At 31.8% G+C, this 24,291-nt stretch overlaps 1 protein-coding gene across 2 annotated transcripts in view; it reads right to left on the reverse strand.

The window, feature by feature from the left end:
- Nucleotides 1–2,163: 2,163 nt before the first annotated feature.
- Nucleotides 2,164–24,291, reverse strand: part of LOC143076896 (VWFA and cache domain-containing protein 1-like) — a 29,369-nt gene continuing 7,241 nt past the window's right edge. For both annotated transcript variants that reach the window (XM_076252783.1, XM_076252784.1), the window contains 21 exons: nucleotides 23,741–23,914; nucleotides 22,843–23,051; nucleotides 21,325–21,490; nucleotides 20,212–20,440; nucleotides 18,822–18,947; nucleotides 17,459–17,532; nucleotides 16,200–16,344; nucleotides 15,545–15,824; nucleotides 14,903–15,014; nucleotides 14,410–14,590; nucleotides 13,631–13,767; nucleotides 13,258–13,424; nucleotides 12,539–12,649; nucleotides 11,402–11,497; nucleotides 11,091–11,202; nucleotides 10,560–10,655; nucleotides 9,723–9,860; nucleotides 8,438–8,541; nucleotides 7,599–7,718; nucleotides 6,602–6,735; nucleotides 2,164–5,265 (listed from right to left, as the gene is read on the reverse strand). In XM_076252783.1, the coding sequence (XP_076108898.1) occupies nucleotides 4,934–5,265; nucleotides 6,602–6,735; nucleotides 7,599–7,718; nucleotides 8,438–8,541; nucleotides 9,723–9,860; nucleotides 10,560–10,655; nucleotides 11,091–11,202; nucleotides 11,402–11,497; nucleotides 12,539–12,649; nucleotides 13,258–13,424; nucleotides 13,631–13,767; nucleotides 14,410–14,590; nucleotides 14,903–15,014; nucleotides 15,545–15,824; nucleotides 16,200–16,344; nucleotides 17,459–17,532; nucleotides 18,822–18,947; nucleotides 20,212–20,440; nucleotides 21,325–21,490; nucleotides 22,843–23,051; nucleotides 23,741–23,914 (3,243 nt within the window). In that variant the 3' untranslated portion in view covers nucleotides 2,164–4,933. The remainder of the gene's footprint in view (nucleotides 5,266–6,601; nucleotides 6,736–7,598; nucleotides 7,719–8,437; nucleotides 8,542–9,722; nucleotides 9,861–10,559; nucleotides 10,656–11,090; nucleotides 11,203–11,401; nucleotides 11,498–12,538; nucleotides 12,650–13,257; nucleotides 13,425–13,630; nucleotides 13,768–14,409; nucleotides 14,591–14,902; nucleotides 15,015–15,544; nucleotides 15,825–16,199; nucleotides 16,345–17,458; nucleotides 17,533–18,821; nucleotides 18,948–20,211; nucleotides 20,441–21,324; nucleotides 21,491–22,842; nucleotides 23,052–23,740; nucleotides 23,915–24,291) is intronic.

Here is a 24,291-nt window from a genome sequence, read left to right on the forward strand (position 1 = left end):
ACATCTCGAAATTGACAATCAGGGTCGGTTAAAAAACAAAACTTTACGACAAAAGATATGATTTTAGCTTCCCAATTTTAAACTTTCTATTTTTATGTAGAAACATTCCAGCAGCGCCTGCATACTAAGTATATATCTCCCAATTGATACTGTTTCCTGGGCTTGTATTTCCTATCAAAATTACCTTGTTAGAGGGTCGCTGCTCACACGACAGCTATTAAACCAAGAATTCAAAATGGTGAAGTTGAAATCACCCCTTTGTAATTTTTTCTGACCTGTAGTACAAGATCTGCTGGAGATCGATTGCGCATGTGCATCTTATTATGAGGAAGCCTGGGACTATAGAAGTTTTCAAGACCAATTCCGTTGAATGGTTCTGTCTGTTATACAGAATGTTTCACATTCTGTATGTGCATATTCCATTAGGATTCTTTTCTTCAGTCGTTAGTTTACGTCTGTCACATAAGGTTATTTGAAGATTTTTTTTCTTATCAATTCAGCCGTTTTTTTGTTTTTTTTTTTCAATCGTTATTACTCATGTTTTTCATGTCTTAATAGCCGGCTAAATGGTATGTCATTTTCTCGTAGTGGAAGGCGGTATGGTTGCCTATATTTTCTCGTTGTGGAAGGCGGTATGGTCATTTTCTCGTTGTGGAAGGCGGTATGGTCATTTTCTCGTTGTGGAAGGCGGTATGGTTGCCTATATTTTCTCGTTGTGGAAGGCGGTATGTTTGCCTATATTTTCTCGTTGTGGAAGGCGGTATGGTTGCCTATATTTTCTCGTTGTGGAAGTCGGTATGGTTTACTATATTTGCATAAAATATGAACTCTGTTGGATTGTTGTTTAAATGAGAATCATACCGCATCTCCTTTGTTTTTATATGAATACGTGCTATATTTATAGTTCTATGCAAACCAAATTGTTTTAAATCAATGTTGATTTTTCTTTTTTGTTTCAAACTTGTTTTCAGCAGAATGAACCCTTTATGTTGCATTCGCAATGTTTTTCAAGAAACAAAAAGGAACAGACAGCCTAAATACCAATTGTGTCCCTCTCCTTGCCTATTTGTTCCTTTATATTATTATGAGGCTGAATTCATACAGAAATGTCTTAGGAAGAAAGAGAAGAAGTAAATACTATTCCCTAATTTAACTTTTGCTATATACACTGTAGACGATGTTCTTTCATTAAATGATCTAAAGTTAGTGACTGTTGAACGCATATATCCCATTGAACTGTATATAAAAGAAACAACAGATACAGTAAAGCCTGCTTCATATCGTAACTTACATCTAGAAATTGATATTGAGGGTCGGTTAAAAATAAAATTTTCCGACAAAAGATAGGATTTTAAATTTCCAACTGTGAACTTTCCTTTTCTATGAAGCAACATTCCAGCAGCCCATGCATACGGAGTATACACCTCTCAATTGATACGGGTGGTTTTATTTTATATCATGATTTCTTTGATAGAGGGTTGCTGTTCACAATGGAAGCTATCAAACCAAGAGGTCGAAATGGTCCTTTCGTAAATTTTACAGACGCCATCACGAGTTGGTTGACTGTTATGGATTTACTGTTTCACAGATGATATCGGATATGTTTTATGTCATAACTGCAATCCCTTTCTCTTTTTACGGATGTGACCTACCGAATTCGACTGTTTACCAGGTTAGTTATAAAATTATAAACACGATCAACACGACGGGTGATACATGTGGAGCAGAACTTGCTTACCTTTCTAGAGCACCTAATATCACCCTTGTTTGTGGTGGGGTTTGTGTTGTTTAGTCTTAAGTTTTATATGTTGTGTTTTGTGTATTATTATTTGTCTGTTTGTCTTTCTTTTTGTTCAATAGCGTTGTCAGTTTATTTTCAATATATGAGCTTGACTGTCCCTCTGGTATTCGCCTCTCTTTAAAGTCAAAATAATGTTGTCAGACGAAAGAATGCAAATTTTTATGAAGCATTAGTCGATCTTTTCACTGCAGTTATCATAACTTTCATCAGTGAATTTATAATGCATGGCGAACAATTTATATAAAATGTTCTTCCCCTCTAACAGATACATGGGCATAGCCTTAATTTAAAAAAAAATATGGCTGTTTGAAATTAACATCATTAATTTCTAAGATTTATTTTATGAAAAGAAACAATTTAAAGCAATTTCTAACAATTTATGTAGATTACATATATCAAACAGGATATACATTTCAAATGTCAATCGCTAATGCGTCCAAACCTGACAAAATAAGATAAATCATAAAACTTTTGTAATTCACACATCATTACATATACAAATATACGTACAAAAAGTAAGTTTACATTGAGCAGGTATTATAACATGTATAAGTATAAACTGATAATTGATGACTTACATTGAAAGGAAAAAATATTACTTTCCTTTTTAACAAAGTTAGAAAAAAATAATAAAAAAAACAAACTTGAAAGGCAGAAGTATGAATGGACTCAACAGGATACATCTACCCCGCAATGATATTAGTAAAGGGAAATACAATCTATTAGTTAGTTCGATTATCTCCCTTTTAAGATGTTATACTGGAATCTTATTGCATGTGCATATCCCAGATGAAGAATGTTTCTTTTTGTGATTAGATAGATTAGTAAGATTTATCTTTAGTTTTAATGCTTCATGTTTGCTACGGTATTCGGAATACTGATGATTTTAAAATACTAAAGACCTTAGTTACGTATACATGTACATTATAACTTTGTTTTACCGTTCTCAATACTTTCATAACTTATGTTATCAGTTGTGTGAAAAATAGTATAAAAAGAACGATTGGTATATGAATGAAACAACAGCATGTATAAGATAAATACACTATGAAAGACATATAATAATTATAGATAGAAGCAGTTGAATATTGTTTTTGATAAACATTGGTAGCATAAATAATTCATATAAAAAAGAATTAAAAAATAAAATGAACAATACAAAAATAAAACAAAAATATCGAACTCCACAGTAACGCAAAATGGGAAAGTAAGTAAAAACGTTCAGAATCAAAAGCTATTGGTACCACTATTAAGTCCAAGAAGACTAATGCATGTACAGAAGACATTTTCAATTTTGTAAAAAAAAGTTATTATTGAAATACCACACCTAATAATTAATAGAAAGAATGTTATGTAAATATGACAATAACTCCAAGTAGATAATCACCTCTAAAGACATATACAATATAATTAGATAGAAGCAGTAAAATGTTTTAATAAGAAATTGGTAATTAGAAAAAAAAATAGCAAAAATTAAGTAAACAAAACTAAATAGTACAAAAACAAATACAGAACAACAAGGCAAATTCAGGAACTTACAACATTCTCTCACCGAAACAAGAGGAAAACAACTACAAACTGACTTGCCACAAGCATTTTCAAGAGATTGACCATTTATTACAACCAACTCCTAGAAAATAAATAGCATACAAACAAACAAAGACAACCACAAAGTACCAAAACATGGTGAAGATAGCTGAACAACTCGTACAGGTACAAAGTTAGAAGTATAGACTTGATAAGGTGAAATAACAACACTTTACGTTGATAAATGTTATGTAGTAGCCATTAAATATATGAATTGAAGAAGAAAGGGGACGTTTGTTGTCCCTTAATTTTCGCACTAAAGATTAACATAATACAAAACAAAACGTCTCAGTTAGATATGTAGATAGTTATAAAATACATGCCATAGATGGGAACAGGTATGCACAGTTAAATAATGTTGTTTCACAAGTTATAACTTTTCAAAGCAAATTTGAGATAACTTTTGACACACAAAGTTTGGATGAAAGATTAATACTATCCTTATTGATAGACAAGTCATAACATGAGCGTATTTAGAGATGCAAAGAAAAAACAATGACACATAAATAGTTCATATTTATAAAATGGATTATGGAAACATTAATACAATGCCGTTCCCGTTTTATTGTGATGTTGGTTTATTGTTGAAATATAGTTAAAGTTTGTCCTATATCCTTAGCAAATATTTAAGTTGCGGCATTTCACATGTGTCATATAATTGTTATCAAAGGTGCCAGGATTATAATTTAGTACGCCAGACGCACGTTTCGTCTACACAAGACTCATCAGTGACGCTCATATCAAAATATTTATAAAACCAAATAAGTACAAAGTTGAATTATTAAAAATTATGCATCAATGTCATGAAAAATATACTTAGAGGTTTTATCATGTTATTTTTTTTCTTAGGAGATAAATACAATTTATATTGTTATTATATGCCAGATTTATTCCATATCTGTACACATGCATACACGTTTAATAATCAGAAACAAAAGAATGTATATATAAATAGATTGTTTCGCTTTTTACTTTTATTTGTTTTACGGGATATGTTCAACTATGGTTTTGTTTGTGAAATGTGTTAGACTTTTGCATTCATATACTTTGTCATAAACTTAATGTCAAAAGAGTTGATCTGACAATACATTTTTGAATTGAATTAGATTGAACATGTTGAAATGATATTCAAATTTATTCTACAAAACTGACGAAATGGAAAAGACATTGATAATTTGCAAATAAGCTCCTTTTGACCACTCAATGTGCCTTAACATTACATGTTTTTAAATATGGAAATGAAAAAAAACTTACCCCTGTCATCAGGCAAGTGCAATTTGAAAAAAAGTGAACTTGAAAATGAATAACTAATACTGAAATTAAGAGTAATATCTACAGTAGTGTGTATACATGTTCAAATAATGAGAATAAACATTATATATCTGATATAAAAAATACTTTAGTAAAATTACATAACTTTGTGTGAAATAATGAATATAATATATTTGTTATGAGTATACAACTAACATAGATTTATCGAGTGAACATATATTTTTATTAATAGTTTCGATAATTTGCATTAAAATATATCTTTTTGGTTTCTGATCAGATAGCATTTTCACCGGTGAATCCTGTATTATCGACATAAAAGTTTGGATTATGTCCGGGCTGATATGGAGGCGGATATCGATCTTTACCGCTGAATTCATCCTTCTCAGAAAATTGATGAAGCTCATTTGGATTATCAGGAATAGCGTTTAAATATGGGTCGACATTGTCATGTGTTTTCTGATAATATAGACAATATCTTCTGATTCCATATACAAGGAAAACTAGTAATACTCCAGCAGCTATAGATCCACCAACTATTGCTGCCATTTTACTAGATTCTGTGATTGGTGGGGGTTTAGTTGTTGTTGATGTTGTCGTCACCGGTGCTTTAAAAGAATAAAATGATTTAAAATGCCAATATATATCGTTATATATCATATATATATATATAGAAATGTTAAATAAAATAATAACATACAATGTATCTACTATACAATGTTTCTTAACTTTTGATTTCAAATGACAATTGTTTCTTTAAATAAATATATGATGTTTATACATGTAGTAAAGAAAAACGGTAAAGTGCCAAAATGGTATTACATGTTTAATTGAATTCATTTATTTCATCCAATTAAAAAAATCTGCAGGGGTTGCATTATTGAGCATCTACATTTCATGTAATACACAGCGTTATAAAAAGGACTTTCTTAAAGACAAGTATATATGATAATCATCAGTCCACAACGAAACATATTCTTAAGATAGTTTAAAAAATTATTTATGAAATTATATTTTTTTCTCTACAGAGGACATGTGATATAAACTAAAAATATATTAAAAACAATTATAGGGATATTGAATTGACTCTTTATTTGAAATCTTCAATTGATATCTTTATTGAAAATCTTCATTTGAGATCTTCATTTGAAAAATTGAAATCTTTAATTGAATGCGGTTTAATATGCATATGCATTTTCATATAAACTCAATTTATACCGAATTTGTTAACGTATGCAAAACAAATAAAGCAATTGATCATGCACATACATGACATAGAAACCTTGCAATAAATATCACGATGTATTATCTATGATATACATCTAGTTAATAGGAAGCTTATGTAAAAGTTACTGATAGCAGTCTGACAAAACTCTAACAGCAGCACTAGTGATAATTGCATATATGGATCAGTGTTTCAGACATCTAACAGTTAATAAGCAACGAATAAAGCTTTCAAATAAACTTGCATGATGATAAAACAATACAAAACTAGCACACACGAATTTAAAATAAAACTGTATAATAAAATCCTTATTTAGTTTAACAAAATAATGGTAGTTAGGAATTTGCAACATAGTTGTACAAATGATATATAAATAAATTAATTATTTTCGGAAATTTGAGTTGATTGTGTTGATATCTTGACGTCTATTTCTTTTACCTTATTTGTGTTTTCATCGGGAATTATCTTTTTAATTTCAAATTACATTTGTGTTTGTGAGTCATTACAGCATTTAACATTTTTAAAAGTTAAATCACAAAAAATACTGAACTCCGCTGAAAATTCAGAACGGAAAGTTCCTAATCTTAAAAACAGCAACAGAAAAGTACAAGTACATATGGAAGTCAAATATAAGAATTGGAAACAAGTTTTGAATTTTTTTATAAATCTGACACGATATTTTATTGTCGGTCATCTATGATTTATTTGTTACAACATACCACACGTATCTCTTTTTGTAGACTTTGTTTTACCGAATGTACATTCCTCCTTTAGTCTACAGCATGGTGTTGCTATTTGTTGACCTATGTCCGTGTACTCACACCAGCTACATTCTGACTGGCTAAAACAATCTCTAAAATAGCACAAATACAATGACGAATTCAGTACCATGGATTCCTTTTAATTGCTGATAGACCAGAATAAATGTACACTTTGTTAATAAGACATCGGCTTACTTCGATTAAAAACGGCCATTTTCATGTGATCTTTGGAGTGTCTGTTTCTTTAATGAGTTTTTGGTATGTAAATGGGTTGTAGTTTTAAAGTACAACATTAAAGACCATGCAATATACATTACGCTGTTAATTTCTCTGCCATGTGGTCTGATTTGGTCTCTTGTGGAGAATTGAATCATACCACATCTTCTATATTATAAAATGATTTTTTTCTCTTATAAAGAAATGAATCGGCTGTTGTTTTTGTTTTGCGTCAGGGCAATAGCCTTACTAAAAAAAGTCCGTATAATGTGAGTATTCATACGCATAGACATTTAATAGGATAATAACCTTATTAAACTAAGCCCGTATAATGTGAGTATTCACACGCATAGTCATTTAAGAGGGGAATAACCGTATTAAAGAAGACCGTGTAAAGTGAGTATCTATACGCATAGGTATTTAAGAGGGGAATAGCCTTGTCAAAGAAGCCCGTATAATGTGAGTATTATGTGAGTATCCACACGCATAGTCATTTTAGAGGGGAATAGCTTTATTAAAGAAGCCAGTATAATGTGAGTATCCACACGCATAGTCATTTAAGAGGGGAATAGCCATATTAAAGAAGCCCGTATAAAGATAGTATCCACACGCATAGTCATCTAAGATATTCAAACGTCAACAGAGATTATATAACCACTGGGGGACAGGCAGTTGACAAAAGCTTGAATTGAAACGTTTGTCATGGTTTAAGTTTGTGTCATAACGTAAGTCAACCTACTGTTTTGTTGACTGGAGATGACATGTTGGAACATTGCATGCTTTCAGTCCATCTGTAATGTCAGGTTCACTTACTCCTGATGTATCAGGGAGTCTCGCACTACATGGTAAAGTAGCAGACCTAAATGAAAAAACGCGATAAATATTGCTGCGATTACGATTTATCAAAAATAATTGATCAAATATGACATGAAAAAACATCAGTATATATAGCTGTCTGGTGTACGGTGAACTCAATTGTAAAATATCCCTTTTTCGAAAAAGAGAAGATACTACTGTTTTTTCTTGGGTTATAACTCCCTGTGTATATCATAGAACGGAAATATCATTAGTATTCATTATTTTCTTATGCTTTTATAAATATTTCACGGACCATGGTGTTAATGAAAAAAATATCAGTCAGTGTGATATGTAAAAAAAAGCTTCTTGGTTCTTTTATGACTTAACATTATATATGAATCAACGCTTGACTTTCGTGACAATCATATGCTAGACTGATTTTTGTTCAAATCGTTCGGTTGAGTCTAATCAACGATTACTCCTAAATCCATTTTAGGTAAAATCGGAAAAAGTAGTCGTTTCCACTTTACAACTCAGATTTTCGTGAGATGTTTGTTGCTCCGTCCTTAGTTTTGCTCTGCATACGCTGTGGTGTTTTTGTGTAGTTTCTCTTAAACTCTACATCTTCTTTGAGTTTTTGATTATTCTAAAACAAGCTTGAATCTATGTTTGATAAACTTCAATGAAGTCCAAACAGCATCAAACATTGGAAGAGGGGCGAAAGATACCAAAGGGACAGTCAAACTCATAAATAACTACGTTACTGCGATTTATACTTACTCTGTATTATACTTGTTGGTACAAACATCGTAGATGATTTGTCTATGACACAGACAATTACAGTTGGTCTTACATTCAACAACATCTGGTGACTTCGACCCGTCCTATAATGTTTAAGATATCAAAACATATGATAAAATTACTCTAAAATAAAAGTAAGAAGAAACTATGATTTCATTACAATATCATATACATTGCTTAACTTTGAATGGATAAACTAAAACTCTGAAATTTTAAACCAACTTAATTGGATGACTATACCCACTAATAACATTAACGGTACCAATTTCCCTGCACCAGATGCGCATTTCGACAATACATGTCTCTTCAGTGATGCTCTTGGCCAAAATATTTGAAATCCAAAGCTTATATAAAAGATGAAGGGCTATAATCCAAAAGGTCCAAAAAGTATAGCCAAATCCGTGAAAGGAATCAGAGCTTTGCATGAGGGAGATACATTCCTTAATTTATAATAATTTCTAACATTTTGTAACAGCAAATTTTGATAACACAAAAAAATCCGTATTTTCATGCCAGTACCGAAGTACTGGCTACTGGGCTGGTGATACCCTCGGGGACTAACAGTCCACCAGCAGAGGCATCGACCCAGTGGTAGTAATAACATTAACGGTACCAATTTTTCTGCACCAGATGCGCATTTCGACAATACATGTCTCTTCATTGATGACTAAAGTATGCTAAATCTATTTAAAAGAAACGTCGCCTAAAGTATATCAAATTGGTTTAATATCTGTATGCTGGAAATGTGATTGTTATTTATTTTTTCAATAGCAGATATGTTTTATATACCAACGTGTCTAATTATAAAAAAAAAGACGGCTTAAAGAGAATAATACAACTGGTTACACATAAATGATATACTAATGGTGTTTTAAATGATAAAAAAAAACATATTCATTCCAATGTTTGATTTTAATATATTCATTCATTTGTGTATTTTTAAGTCCTGTATGTTTATTTGTGCTATTTCCTGTCACGCAAAGATGTCATTTAAGCGCTATTTTTAACATTGCAATATAAACGGGAGGTTTTGCTTACCATACAACCACCAATTGATATTAAAATGTCCTGTACCAAAGTGTTGTTATTACTAAAAAGGCCGTTTTATTTATATTGGCGTTTGTTGTAATCAGTGTTTCTGTTCCGTTGTTTTCCTCTTTAAGGTGTTTTCTAAAGTTTTAGTTAGTGACCCAGATTTGTTTTTGCTTAATTGATTGATTGTAATTGAACAGAAATATACTACTGTTGCTTATATATAACTTACACAAGTACACGTTGACGAAGCTGGTGTTGACCGGCTTCTAATAATGAACAGATTGGTATCAGTAATAGGTCGTATTTCAAACGTATTATCTGTGTCTGCGAAATTTAGTCCACTAGATTTCCCGGTTGGTACAGTCACCTTTTGGAAAAGTACAGAAATTAAACTGTATTTCGTATTTTGATCAACTGAACTCACTCAAAACGGTGACAAAATAAAGTTACATGTAAACCTAGTATTTGTCGGGACAAAGAAAAAAATAAATGCACAAAGAAAGCCAGATTAATTTCAAAAATATTATTCGAAACTGCCTGTTAATATTTTATTGCTTCAAACTAGTGATACAGACAAGGCTATGTATGGTAATAGTTATCAAACATGTCAAAGGTTCTTAGATTATAATTTTGTACGCCAGACGTGCGTTTCGTCTATATTAGACTCATCAGTGACGCTCATATTAAAATATTTATAAAGCCAAACAAGTACAAAGTTAAAGAGCATTGAGGATCAAAAATTCAAAAAAGTTGTGTCAAATACGGCTAAGGTAATCTAATATACAAATCCTTGATACAGATAAGGTAATAAAGTAGTTATGCATAACGTCTTGTTTATCTGTATGTAGTCCATGCTAGGTACTAATTGGTCTTCTTACGGAATATTGGAACGAATATTTGTAAAATGTACGTTGCTTTTTTCAATGTGTTCATAGTTTTGTGATCGAAGTGCATTAATATATACATATATCTGACATGTTAAACATTATGTATCCCAGTAACAGTTTTCCACAAAGCCCTTTGTAAATAGGTTGTGACCTTTTTCGGACTAAATAAACATACTCACTCTATAGGACCAAAGATCTTTATTCGTCGAATAATCTTGACAGTCTTTTGAGTTTAACACGCCTTCTCTTTTCAGTATATTTGCAATACCGGGTTCCTGAAATTGAATGCATTTAATTACTTTACTAACCTACTGCGGCTGTCGAATATTTTTTCATTGTTTTAATACCTTAGAACTTATAGTAATATCAACCCCTCACTACCATAATTTAATAAAAAGTACACTGTACTCTAAATAATGGACATTTAAATTTACAATTAAAACTAATAGTTATACATTTTCTCAAATTCCTTTAAGATTTTAGCAATTTGCAGTTAGTATGGCAAGGTAAAAGTAAAAGAGGGGCGCAAAATACCAGAGGGACTGTCAAACTTATAGATCGAAAATAAACTGACAACACTATGCCTAAAAAGAAAAAGACAAACAGACAAATAATAATACACAAGTCTTAACATAGAAAACTAAAGACTAAGCAACACAAATCCCACCAAAAACTGGGGTGATCTCAGGTGCCCGGAAGGGTAATCTTACCTCTACTGTTATATGTTTTGGTGCCTTAAATGCAGATTCTTCAGTAGTCTCTTTCAGTCGTGGATGCATAACTACAAATCCGCTGTCATCAACGATAATGCATTTGTACCCACTAAATAATAAAATATGTATATATTGTGTATGAACTATAAATGCAGTAAGAATCAGATACACAAGTATTGAAAATATTTACACTCACAATATTTCTTTGTTTACTGATTTCAGGAGTTTATTGTTATTATATTTTCTCAAATTCGTTTCGCCATTTTCTGAACTTTTTAAAATTAAATACTTAGGTTTTCATTTTTTACCTGTTATCAGCACATGATGGATAGACACTTGTAATGAACCAATTGAAGTACTCCAATGGGAAATCTGCACCAGCTGCAGCAGTAACAATATTGGATCTACAATCATAAATAAGTATCGAACTAGAACTTTAAGTTCCTAAATTTTAACCAAAACAAAAATCTTAAATAGTGTTAAATGAAAATATACAATAATTGAATCCAGATCTACAATACTTATCCAAACATGCAAGTTAATTTCATTCAAAAATGATTATAGCTGGTCAAGGTCGGGTATAAGAGAAAATTACTTGTTACATGCAGAAAAGAACCAATCATGTTTTTTATATTGAATTGTGTAAAAACTATATATGACATTCGGTCAAGCTTTAAAAATGCAAACATATAGCATCAACAAGAGTTTTAAGTTTGTTGAGAGTGGTTGTTATGGTTTGTCAAATATGTTGGGTAGATCCCGTTATTTCTGCATCATAGGCGCACGTTATTAAAGGCAGGTGAACACATTTAACAACGTGTGAAGATGTCACGACGTCTGCCAAACTCCCTGCCTGATTGAGTTACCAAATTGAATCTTGTGTCCCTCGATCTTAATCAGGTAACACAGTACACGGGGTTTTCTCGGCTTTTTTGTATCATACTGCTGTTATATATACCATCATTTCTACTAAGTGCAAAACGTTAGTAACATCTACAAAATGTATAAACATGATACTATAACAACTCCCTTTATACTTTCTGTGAGCACCATGATGAGTGCCACGAATTATCAGATATATTTAACTGGCCAGCATTATAATGTGATACTTGTTGCGCAGTCTTTTGTTTTCAATGTAGTGTTCGTGAATTGGTTGTTATCAGATCGTTCTTCGTTTTTCTGTAATGATGCTGTCAATTTATTTTCGACTTACAAGTTTTGAATATATTCTTTGCTCATTGTTGAAGGCCGTATGGTGACCTACATGTAAAGTTGTTACTTTCTGTTTCATGTTGGTCTCTTCTTGAGAGTTTTCTCATTGAGAATAACACCATATCTTCTTTTTTTATACGTTATACTTCACCCTTTTTTTTCCGTCATTTTATATTGTCGTTTGTTTTGATGTTTCCACAACATTTACTTATTGCTCTTTAAATGGTAATCACCCTTTTTTATGTATAGTATGTACAAAAGAAAGTACTATGCCCGATCCCCAGGCATCAACATATGGCGTTGTTAAAAACATGGTGCCTGGATGTGCCATTGTCTGTCGCCACCTGGAAAAGATCACGACGAGATCTATATGGTCAGATTACACAGTCATACGATTGCTTGTACTTAATTTATATCGATATATTGTAATAGAGGATAACTAAATACATTTCAAGAATTAACAATAAGGAGATGGTCATTGGGAAATAAAATTAATTTTATGATAATGCATGATACATGGAGGATATCCAACCTAATTTAATGACATATTGTTGTAAATACAATGACAATTATTATTGTCCATTTTGCCAGACATTGATAGACTTGTGATTAGTAGTTGAAGTTTCGACTTCTGCTCTTCTTTAAGCTTTGTGTTTAATTTTAAAAGCATATTTGACATCTAGAATTGCACTTTTTATATTGTCGTTTGTATTGAAAACAGTTGTTTCATTTAAGATAACAGTCAATTTTAAGTATAAAGCTTTCACATTTATAAGTGATTCAGAAGTTGTCTTATCAATTTGAGAGATTCCTTAAAAACTCGTGTCTCGTTTTGGACGATGTTTGTTTGCAATTAAAAGAAAATATACAAAGGCATCGCAAATATTTCTGAACAGTATGTAAGATCTACTTGTTATTAACTAACTGTATATCAATGTTTTGTGATGCTTACCAAGCGCGTTTCTCATGGTCATATGATTTTAGTAACAAAACTCCGGGGTATACCCTGATAAGTCCTGCTTTTGTTGCTATGTATCGCCAGGCCACGTACGTTGCCGGATGATTCTTCCAAAATTGTTCAGCTTTGTATGATGCCCAAACCGATGCCCGTAGTGTTGACTATAAGAACATAGTTAATATATTTTAAAAAGAGCTATATATTTCGATAAATCACATGATAAAAACCAATCTTTATTGTTAAGTGAAATTGTATTTGTTATGTTTAATACTAATCAGCAGTATGCCATTCTGTATTTTAGTCTTAAGCTTTCTATGAAGTGGTTTTTGTTTTTTAATATAATATATTGACAAAATATGATATTTACGTGAAATCCGGGATTAGTAACGCTCGTTTTTGTTAGAAAATCTTTGTATTTACTAATATCCACCGATGTTTCGTCACGGTCCAAATATTGAAAAGGATTTTCAAATGCAGCTTGTGAAAATTTGACACAACTTCGATCTGAAATGGTAAATGAGTCATATGGCATTTATTATTATTTGTATCACATATTTTGTTAAATTAACCAATAATGTCTGTTTGGGTTGCAAAAATAAGTTTGTCCTCAAAAGAACCAACTGTCATACACGCCGGAAGGAAGTCCGCCTAACTATAAAACCTCGTTTAATCCACACTTGTCTGGAATATGCGTGTTCCAAGTAAAGAATATGACAGTTTTTTATCTATTCATTAAGTTATTTGTTTTAGTCTAGGGTTCTATGTTGTCATGTTTTATGGACACACCCTATAACTAATATACCTTGGAATACGGTATTTTATTTGTTTTTCCCCATATTCTTTTCAAACATTTGTTTGTACAAAAAAAAACTTGTACAAATACGTTTAATCTCAATGACTGCTTAATGAGCATATTTTTTTTTGTATCTCTGGATTATTCATTTCTATAACCATTACAAGGCCTTTTTTATTTATGTTTGTTATGCAAACTTTGCATTTCCAGTCTGTACTTATGTACTTGTTGAAAGATAAGCATCTAAATTGCACAAAAAATATCTGATTTGTTATATGCATGTACCAGAATATGTAATTCGTGTATATGAAATTTTAATGTTAGTTAGCTAGTTATAACGATCTAGTACCTACCCCGTGTTACCCTTCTCTTGTAGAATTTACAATTAGAAAATGAATCAGTGAGCAAACTCCGATCGTGGTTCATAAAAACGTTGTCAAAATCTGCGTCATTAAGTGGGAACTGAGATTCTGTCATTTCGGCATAAGATTCGTTCACAAGGACAACACACACGGAAAAGTTGCTGTTAGGAATCTACAATTCAATCATTGAACAGTGAACTTGGAAGATGTGATATGATTGATCAATATATATGAAACAATTATCTAGCAGAGACCAAATTGAATGGGTTATCAAAAATATGTAATATACAGTATTCAACATTGAGAAATACGCTAACGGTGTCACAAAAATAGAGGTCCTTCATTATATAAATTCAAAATAGAAACAATATTCTGGAAAATTATTTCCACTGGAATTAATATTACATAAAATTACATGTATTAATACATCTATTTAGGGTGACATTACACTAAATTGTATACACAAATGTTAAAATATACGTACTGGTCCCCAAAAGAAATGAGCTTGTCGACTGATATCACTACTACCATCATTTACCAGTGTCCCACGTGGTTTGGTGAAAAATTTGGCAAAAGATTTGGAACCAGTTCCTCCTCTGGAAAAAATAAATATGTGTATAAACAATTACATCATATCTTGGTGATGCAGAAATTGCCATGTTGATTTGATAATATGTTTAAATGTGAATGAATTGGTGAGTGTCTGGCTTGTAAGATTGTTGTTTATTACGTCACAAGCGCGACATATTTCATGCATATCAAAGGAAACAAATATCACACAACAGAGCATTAAATTGTTTCTTCAAAACGGTCCACTGGTGAACGTTGAGAGCAACGGAAAAGGGCGTTGTAATGAGGGGGGGGAAATCAAACAGCAGGCCATGTTATGAGAGTATGGCATTTTCTCAATATACATGATATATGAAGCTTTTCGACCTACCGCGGCTGCGTATTTATACAGTCCACACATATCAGTTTTAACAATGGACGGGAAGGTCCAGTTTGACATAAAACTTTTTCAGTTGTACCTGAGAAAGTGTTGAAGGAACTATATAGAATGGACTCACAAGGTGGTATGAATTGGGACCACTGATAGAGTGAGGTATCATTTTTCAACAGTTCTTACCTTTTCATCGATTCAATGACTGGTTTTGCATTTTGTTCTCTTTCTAATACACTAATATCTAATAAAACAGGATCTTCTGTAGATTTGACAAAAGCTGCATTTGGTAACAAAGGATGCATAAGTGCTCTTCCAGTGCCATCTATCAGAAAAGCGTAGGTAAACTCGTCTTCGGAGAAGTACTCTATTTCGGTTAATAGTTTACTTATTTTCACGTCTGTGCACATAACTCCATGGAAACCAGACGACACATGAACACGTCGACATAATGATGTGATCAATCCTGAAGAAAATACATGTGCGATCAACCTATCTTTTTTTTCAACAATTTCGTTTATTTTTCTATACAGACGCAAAGGTTTTATTTGAAATCGTTTCATTGGTCTTTGTAGATATGCACACACTTATCTTTTTTATACGAAGCAAACTATGTCTAAAAGAGAAACGAAACCATATCATTTCGACAATACGAAAAAAAAATACGAAAAAAAAAATACAAAGACAATAATTTTCAAAAATTGATATCTACTTCTTATAGTAGTATTTGGCGATCATATTGCTAAAATAAGATACGAATTTACTTTATAACATTTTTTGAGATAGTGACAAAATAACATATATAGTCTAGTGTTTTCTTTTTTTATTTCAATATACATACCCACTCCTGAGAAAGGATCTACATATGGTACCGTGAATGTGGATTCGCCTGATTGACTTCCTGTAGACAAATGTTCATAAAACGTAGCCAATCTAGTAGAAAGATATTGCTGGTTGGTTTGGTCAAAATATTCAAAATGACCAATCTAAAAATTCAAATGTTTCAAATAAAAATATATTGATGACTGATCATTGTCATTGTTAAAAATGTATACTATAGATATGTTCTTTGATTCTGTCATTCTCAGGCAAGTTTAATCTTGTCATGCTGTATATTGCAATTTTGAAACACATTTCATAACAATACCTGTCATCAAATGCTTATGTTATTCATGAATACTTCATGTGTACTTCTAGTATGAAATATGTTTGAAGTATAAAATACTATTATATACCTGTATTTTTTTCCTTCTATTGGAAATTGTAGGTAAAAGAAACCAAAGGGGTATTCAAACTCCTCAGTTAAAAAAAACACGACAATATCACGACAAACAAGAATGTGTCCAAAGTACACGGATGCCCCACTCGCACTATCCTTTTCCATGTTCCATGGACCGTGAAATTGGGTAATTATCTAATTTGGCATTAAAATTAAAAAGATCATATCATGGGGAACATGTGTATTAAGTTTCAAGTTGATTGGATTCAGCTTCATCAAAAACTACCTTGACCAAAAACTTTAACCTGAAACTCCCACTTGTTGCACATGTATATATGTGTCTGAGTGTTAAGTTTAATACAGTATATTGTTATTGTTGAGCTGTATCTCATTCTTCTTCTTGCGAAACTATTTTTCGTGATTTGTAATATTTTTCAAATTACAAAAGATTTGCTTTAAGTCTTATACGAGTTACTGTTCATGGTGGGTTTTTTTTTCTAAAGGAGAGTTTGATTTTCAGAATATATTTAATTCGATAGTTCAAGTTTAAAGATTTATATCAGTAGCAGTAACAAAAGTTTTTAAGTATAACATTTTGATATTTTATTATTATTTTTACATTTTAATTCCAGTAAAGAAGGGATGAAAGATACCAAAGAGACAGTCAAACTCATAAATCTAAAACAAACTGACAACGCCATGGCTAAAAATGAAAAGGACAAACAAACAACAGCACACACAGTATAGCAATATATACTAATTTAAGCAGGGCCAGCTAAATAGCAAATTTGCTAAAAATAGCTTCTACATTGTAATACATCCTACATATACATCATCTGTTACAGAAATATTCCAAAATGTGTGGGAATTTAAATACCTACTTGTTTAGGTCCAACAGATAGATTGATAAGATCCTGATTTGCCATACTTTGTAACTGTACCTTTGCACTTGATTCTATAAACATAACAAGAGAGTTAATCATTCAATTGTAAATATATAAAAATGTATAAGCTTTCACTTTATATACTTTATCTAAAGTAAAAAAAAAACTAAAAAAAAAGGCGCACACACAACAAATATAAGATATACTTTCTAGACTAGACAAAATCATCGTAATAACAAACCAGCAACGTGAATTGATCTTACAAGAATATGTTTCTTTACAACTTTTCAATCATACTACAATGTTATAATTAAAGTTGAAAATAACATTGTTTTAATTGAAAATTCGGATTCCAGTATCCAATGAAGTATGCTTGGATGGATATCTTATTTCTAAAAAAATACTTTTAAACTAGGGTCCTGGAAATAAATAAAGGCAACAGTGGTATACCGCTGTTCAAAACTCACAAATCCATGGACAAAAAACGAAATCGGGGTAACAAACTAAAACTGAGGGAAACGCATTAAATATAAGAGGAGAACAACGACACAACATTAAAATGTAACACACACACACAGAAACGGACTAAGTATTAGACAAAATCCTAAGTGAATAACAAATATAACATCGAAACCAAATACATGAATTTGGGATAGATAAGTACCTTGACACGTCTTATAGTAATGTGAATTCACACTCATCATAGATACAAGGACTAAATTTTGTATATACGCCAGACGCGCGTTTCGTCTACAAAAGACTCATCAGTGACGCTCAAATCCAAATGAATGTACTGCCAGTTTCAATCGAACGTAGCTGTGTATCTATACATCCCGTGCAACAACAAAAAATCTGCTGCCAATAATGCATGCACGAATTACCTTGTTACAAAGTAAGTATGAAAAACGATATTTATTTGCGATAACTATCAACCTTTAAAACACAATGACGGTTTTAAACTGATGAAGTTCGAGTGAAAATGTTCTTCTGTTTTTAAGGTGAGAACAAATTATGAATCTCGTTTATACAATTATATGTAAGTGTTTTTTTTTATTAAATCATCGCAAAAAGAGCGTCTGTATACAGCTTCGCGATTAAGATTATTTCGTTGTGATGTTTTATCGTATATATGTCGTTATCTGTGTATTGATTAGTTCCTGTCTTACATACCCATTATTGACAATCCTATATTTTAGCATGTTTATACAATTTGTATACTTACATCCCAAAAAGCGAAAGCTATACATTTTTTCTAACCACATGTCTCTAAAATAATCACATACTATTTATGTGATTTTAAAATATCGGAAGGACAAGCATGTATTTAAACAATGTTAAAAAATAATAATATTTAAGTTACCTTGTCCAATCAGATAAGTAAATATTGCAATTCTGTTGTTATATTTCAAATTCTCGTCGCTGATTACTTGAACCGGGTTTTTCCCAGATGAGGACAATCCATCACTGATGAAAAGAATGATTTGTTCTGAAAATATTAATTTATGCAATTGTTAAATCGTTCTGTTGGTCTGTGTTGTATATATCTTGACGGGAGGTGTGTTGAACGTTGTATAGTATGACATTAATGGTTTACTAATGCATAATTATTCTCTAGTTAACAAGATATGTAACTATAACGTTCATTACAACATTGTACAAGGTGTAATAGATATTTAAGGCTGCCGTCTTTAATGAATCCAGCTGAATTAACTACATAATTGAGTTGGTTCATTTTGCTCTGTTAATACTCACAAATCGATGTTACACTTCTAACACAAATACAATTAAATATGTTTTTCTTATGTTGTCCTGTTACAACGTTGTCCTAGGATATGAAAGAGTTGTTTAACCTTGCCACATTCTTTCTGTGCTTATCCCAAGCCTGCAGCTTATAGTTCGATGGTTGTCGTTTGTTTATGTCTGTTATATTTGTTTTCGAAAAAGAATTGGGCCTTTAGTTTTATTCTATAAAGTATTTCACATGTTTCATGTTTGTGTCTTTTACATTTGACTATCAAGTACGTATCGATTGTTCTTTCATTGAAGACTGTAAAAATGCCTATAACTGCTTAATTCCACTCCATCAGACCTTTGGTGGATAGCTATCTCATTTGCAGTCATACCACGTCTCCTTAATTTTATATTTAGGTAAATGTGATATTTTTTTAATCATCTTATCGTTACAACCAAAGAAAGCAGAATGCTACATATGTATTACTCTATTTATTGTACTTGACTTGGAGGGGTTTAACCGGTTCGCTTAGAAATGACCAATCCATCCATAGATAGGTGTTTTAGGATAAACTCATCAATGAAGTGTCCAATCATTCTTTTGTAAATTCCTTTAATGACACTGATAGGTGATTAGAAATCAATATTAATTATAACGGTGATCATCCTTAGCACACACATCTCCAAATAGACTGTCCTTATGCTCTTAAAATGTAAGCTCCGCCCGATCAGTTGAAATAACATTGGTAATACACCATATGTAATATGTACCTGTACATTTCAAAAACATACTTCAATTGAGTGTCTGAAAAGCCTTGTGTTGGATTGACTGTAGGCTAAATGTCAGAACTGTCTAAATTGTAATAATAAAACCATTTAAATGTATGAAACGAAATATGAATTATAATTGGTGTGACGTTGCATTTTTGTTTTCAGTTGATGTTTAGATCAAAATAGTCGTTGTGTAAAAAAAGTATTTATTAGTGCATGCAAACAAAGTTAACAATAAACAAACGTACCTCTATTTTCAACTTGAACATCTTCATCCGTGGAATTAAAGTATTGGAATGCAGATACTAGAGCATTTCCAAAGTTAGATTCAAAATCACCTGACACGATTGAAAACACATACTGCTTTAGTTTGTCCGTATTTTCCTTTGTTGCAAATGCAAGTTGGTTTTCATAACACGAATGGTAGTTATCTCCTGCAGGGGTATATGAATTTTTATCGAATCGAACAATCCCTACCTATAAAATGAAAAATCTGATGAGATCACCCCCAATTGAATTTTTTTTTTCTCAGACTATAGTTTTCTACTAGTACATTATGCTATGTGTACTGTTGTTTGTCTATTTGTCTTTTTCTTTTTTAGTCACAGTGTTGTCATTTTATTTTCGACTTGTAAGTTGGGATGTCCCTTTCGCATCTTTCGACTCTTTATTATTAAATATTGCTCCAGATACTTATTTGTCTATGTGTTCATGCCACCTAAAATATATTCGCTGAAAAAGAGTGAAACATATTCGACAGGGACCTAAGGGACGACATCTAAAGATCGATGTAGGATAAAAAAAAACTTAAATCGAATAGTTTGGGGGTGGGGGTCAACATTGCTGTAAGTTTTGTTAATCTAAAATCGATTTTACATATATCACAATTTGCCAATCAATTTTTCCCAAATTAAGTTAAGAGGGGGTGTGGGGTCAGTGAAAAACTATGTGAATTAAGTTTTTTATCCTTCATTGAACTTTTGATGTCGTCCTTAAGTATTATATTGTATAGATAGTTATTTTATCAGGATAGTTTCTTATATTTATTTACACTTTTTGATTTAATATTGAATTCATTCGTTGTAAACGTGAGTTCTAGATGTCTGTGGTTCGGTCTCCAGTCAGTTAAAAACCTAAGACACTTACATTAATATGTGTTGTTTTCCACCATTTGCATTCAAGGGTACTAAGAGCAATTAATGGTTGACCCAGAGGCTAGGGTGACATGTCTTACAGAATACAAATACTTTGTATATTCCAAGCTCTTTTTCATTTTATCATTCCGTTTATGCATGGAAAAGTTGCAGCCAGAAGTAAAACGACAAAACTGGTCATAATAATTTTACAACAAAATTACATACCCTATCATTTGGTTTGAGTGTTTGTAAGACATTATTAGCTGCTTCTTTGGCTATTACAATTTTGGTTTTGTCTATTACTCCAGACGGTTGTCTCATAGAAGAACTTGTATCAATCACTATAACAACATCTTTATCTGTAGGCGAAGCAGCTGCTGCGTATGACGATCTAACGAAGGAAGAGAAAAAAGAGAGGAAAAATTATTGATTTGGAAAAACTAACCTTGATTTTTTTGGTTGCTTAAAATCTTTTGACATTTCATTTCATGCATGTTGAGAAAGAGAAGAAATGTACACTTAATGATAGGTAGGTTCCCTCAAAAAGTTATGCAAGGGTTCTTATCGTGAAGAGCGCGTAGCACTCTCTCTAAAGTAAAAATTACATTGTATTTAACGTCTCCATTCTGACTGGACGTGGCTGCGTACTTACGAAACACACGCCATATTATAACGAGGTTTTATTTCTGGTTGGGAGAAGGTCAACGTGACTTTTTCCCAGTCACACTTAGGGTGGAAACATAAAAAGACAACTGAGGGATAATAAAACGACTAAAGGTAGATGACAATGTACACGACGACCAGCAGAAAATGACAATAAAAGGTTTTTATTATACAGAAACATTTAAACTGTACAACAAGAATTAGATAAGTAAACTGTCTTTGGTATAGTGGTATTTCTTCTATGGGTCGATACCGCTGCTGATGGTTTATTATTGTGACCATAGAGCACCTCGGACTAGAGGTATTTGTCATCCTTTGCTTTCAAATTGTTTTTTGTTGTTGTTGTGTTTGAATGTTCCGAGTGAAGGTTAATCCATGTAATCTTTGGATGCATACGACCTTTATAATGTTATTTTCGTTGACTTCATCATGCCGCTCAAGCATGATCAATGTTTCTTTAATTATTAGTGTCTCTTTGGCAGTCGATTTAACTATTCATGCGTGAATAAAATGATTATATATAGACGTCTAGTAATTTAAAACGGTTCCGCGTGTAAAGCTCATAAAATATTGAATTAATGCGATCCCGTGATCTCCAGACAAAATTAGTACATATATATATGTGCACGGAAGGTTTTATTAAAATAAAACAAATTGACAGATTTGGAAGATTATGCAAAATCTCGTCTTGAGTTCAACATATGGAGAATAAACGGCATACCATTCCGGTCCACATTAGACCACCTCGGTTTTTTGTATGGTTCGTGTCGCTTAGTCTTTATTTTTCTATGTTGATAATGTGTATTCTTCTTTAGCCATGAATTACCACTTTGTTTTCAACTTATGAGTTTTAATATCCTTTTGAATTTTTCGGTTCTCTTTAGTTCTACTTTATAATGACGTACGGCGTTGTCAGTTTGTTTTAGATTTATGAGTTTGACTGTCCCTTTGGTATCTTTCGTCCCTCTTTTATATTGACATGTTAACAATACTTTGATATTACAAATGAATACACATTAATGCACCTACAACTATATGCTTACACAAACATAAACATTAATTTTCTACAATTTGTCTTACTTAAATCTAGGATCAAAGTTCTGACAATTGTGCCACTTTGTGGCTGGGTAGATGACAGACACGCCTTCTGTTGTGCTGTAGTGCTGCCATAAAACGTTTTTGTTGTACTCATAGTTGGTTTTCATTGTTGCACCGATTTGTTCTGTCGGGTATTTTAAATTGTTTACAGCTATAGGTGATGTCGTAACACATGCTTTATTCAGGTCAACCTAAAAATGGTAATAGAAAACCAATTGATAAAAAAGATATAAGATACATATTTTATACAAATGTGTTACTCTTCAACTTTGTAATTTATTTGACCTTTATACTTTTTGATTTCCATTTCATCATTAGTGAGTCTGTTATAGATAAAAACGCTCGTCTAGTATCAATGATAAATTTATTCATTTAACTTTTTTGTCTTTGTCTGATATGATTGAGGGCGTCCTTAAGGCATAGGTTTTCATGTGCTGAACTAAATTTCATTGATAAAAATGTTCATTTGAGTTTAGATGTAAATAAAAAAGAATAGATACAATACTTCATTTTGAATCTGTGTGAATTTATCGAGAGGTAAGTATGATACAATTTAAATTCTTAGTATACAAGTATGAGGCAGCAACTCAATGACAAAAACCAAAAAAATCTAGAGGTTAGCATATGATTTTTTACAATAGAGAGTTGTCTATAGAATAATTCAAAATCTAAATTGTCCAATTTAATCAATAAAATCGAGGAAACAGATTGAAATCAATGTTTCAAAAATCAGTTTATCGCGCTCTGATAATACGTAGTACTTGTTGGTATTTTCTTCCAACAGTAATGGGAGTCACCATAAAATTATGTTTTAAAATGTGTATACATGTACAAGGATTCCTGGGGTTTTGTAAGGAACGGATTATGAAAAATAACTTACTTTTGATTGAAACTCTGGTAAGTAGGTCAAGGCACTATCCTGTAAATCGCAGCATCGATCAAAACTTGTTGACGTAGAATCTGGGTTACTTGAATGCACAGTTACAATTTTGGTATATACATCGTTTATGACTCGATTCAAGTCATTTAGTGACGTGTCTAAACTTAGTTGAATCTACATGTATAAGAATAGTAAATGAAACAAAAAGAATTAAAAATGCAACGTAGATACAAGTATCTTGTCTTAGGGAGGGATAAATCCTCGTTTGTAAAGAATCACTCTGATTCGAACAAAAAAATTCTCTGAAACTGATATTATCAAGATGCTTGATTTCTTGATTGACAACATATTTGTTACGTTCGGAGGACGTGTTTTTCAACAGACTGTCGGCATTCCAATGGGAACGAACTGTGCCCCTCTACTTGCCGACTTGTTTCTTTATTATTATGAGGCTGACTTCATGCAGGAACTTCTTAGGAAGAAAGATAAGAAGTTAGCAATATCCTTTAACTCTATTTTTTACTATATAGATGATGTTCTTTCACTAAATA

The sequence above is a fragment of the Mytilus galloprovincialis genome, chromosome 5 (assembly GCF_965363235.1).
Source record: "Mytilus galloprovincialis chromosome 5, xbMytGall1.hap1.1, whole genome shotgun sequence".
NCBI lineage: Eukaryota > Metazoa > Mollusca > Bivalvia > Mytilida > Mytilidae > Mytilus > Mytilus galloprovincialis.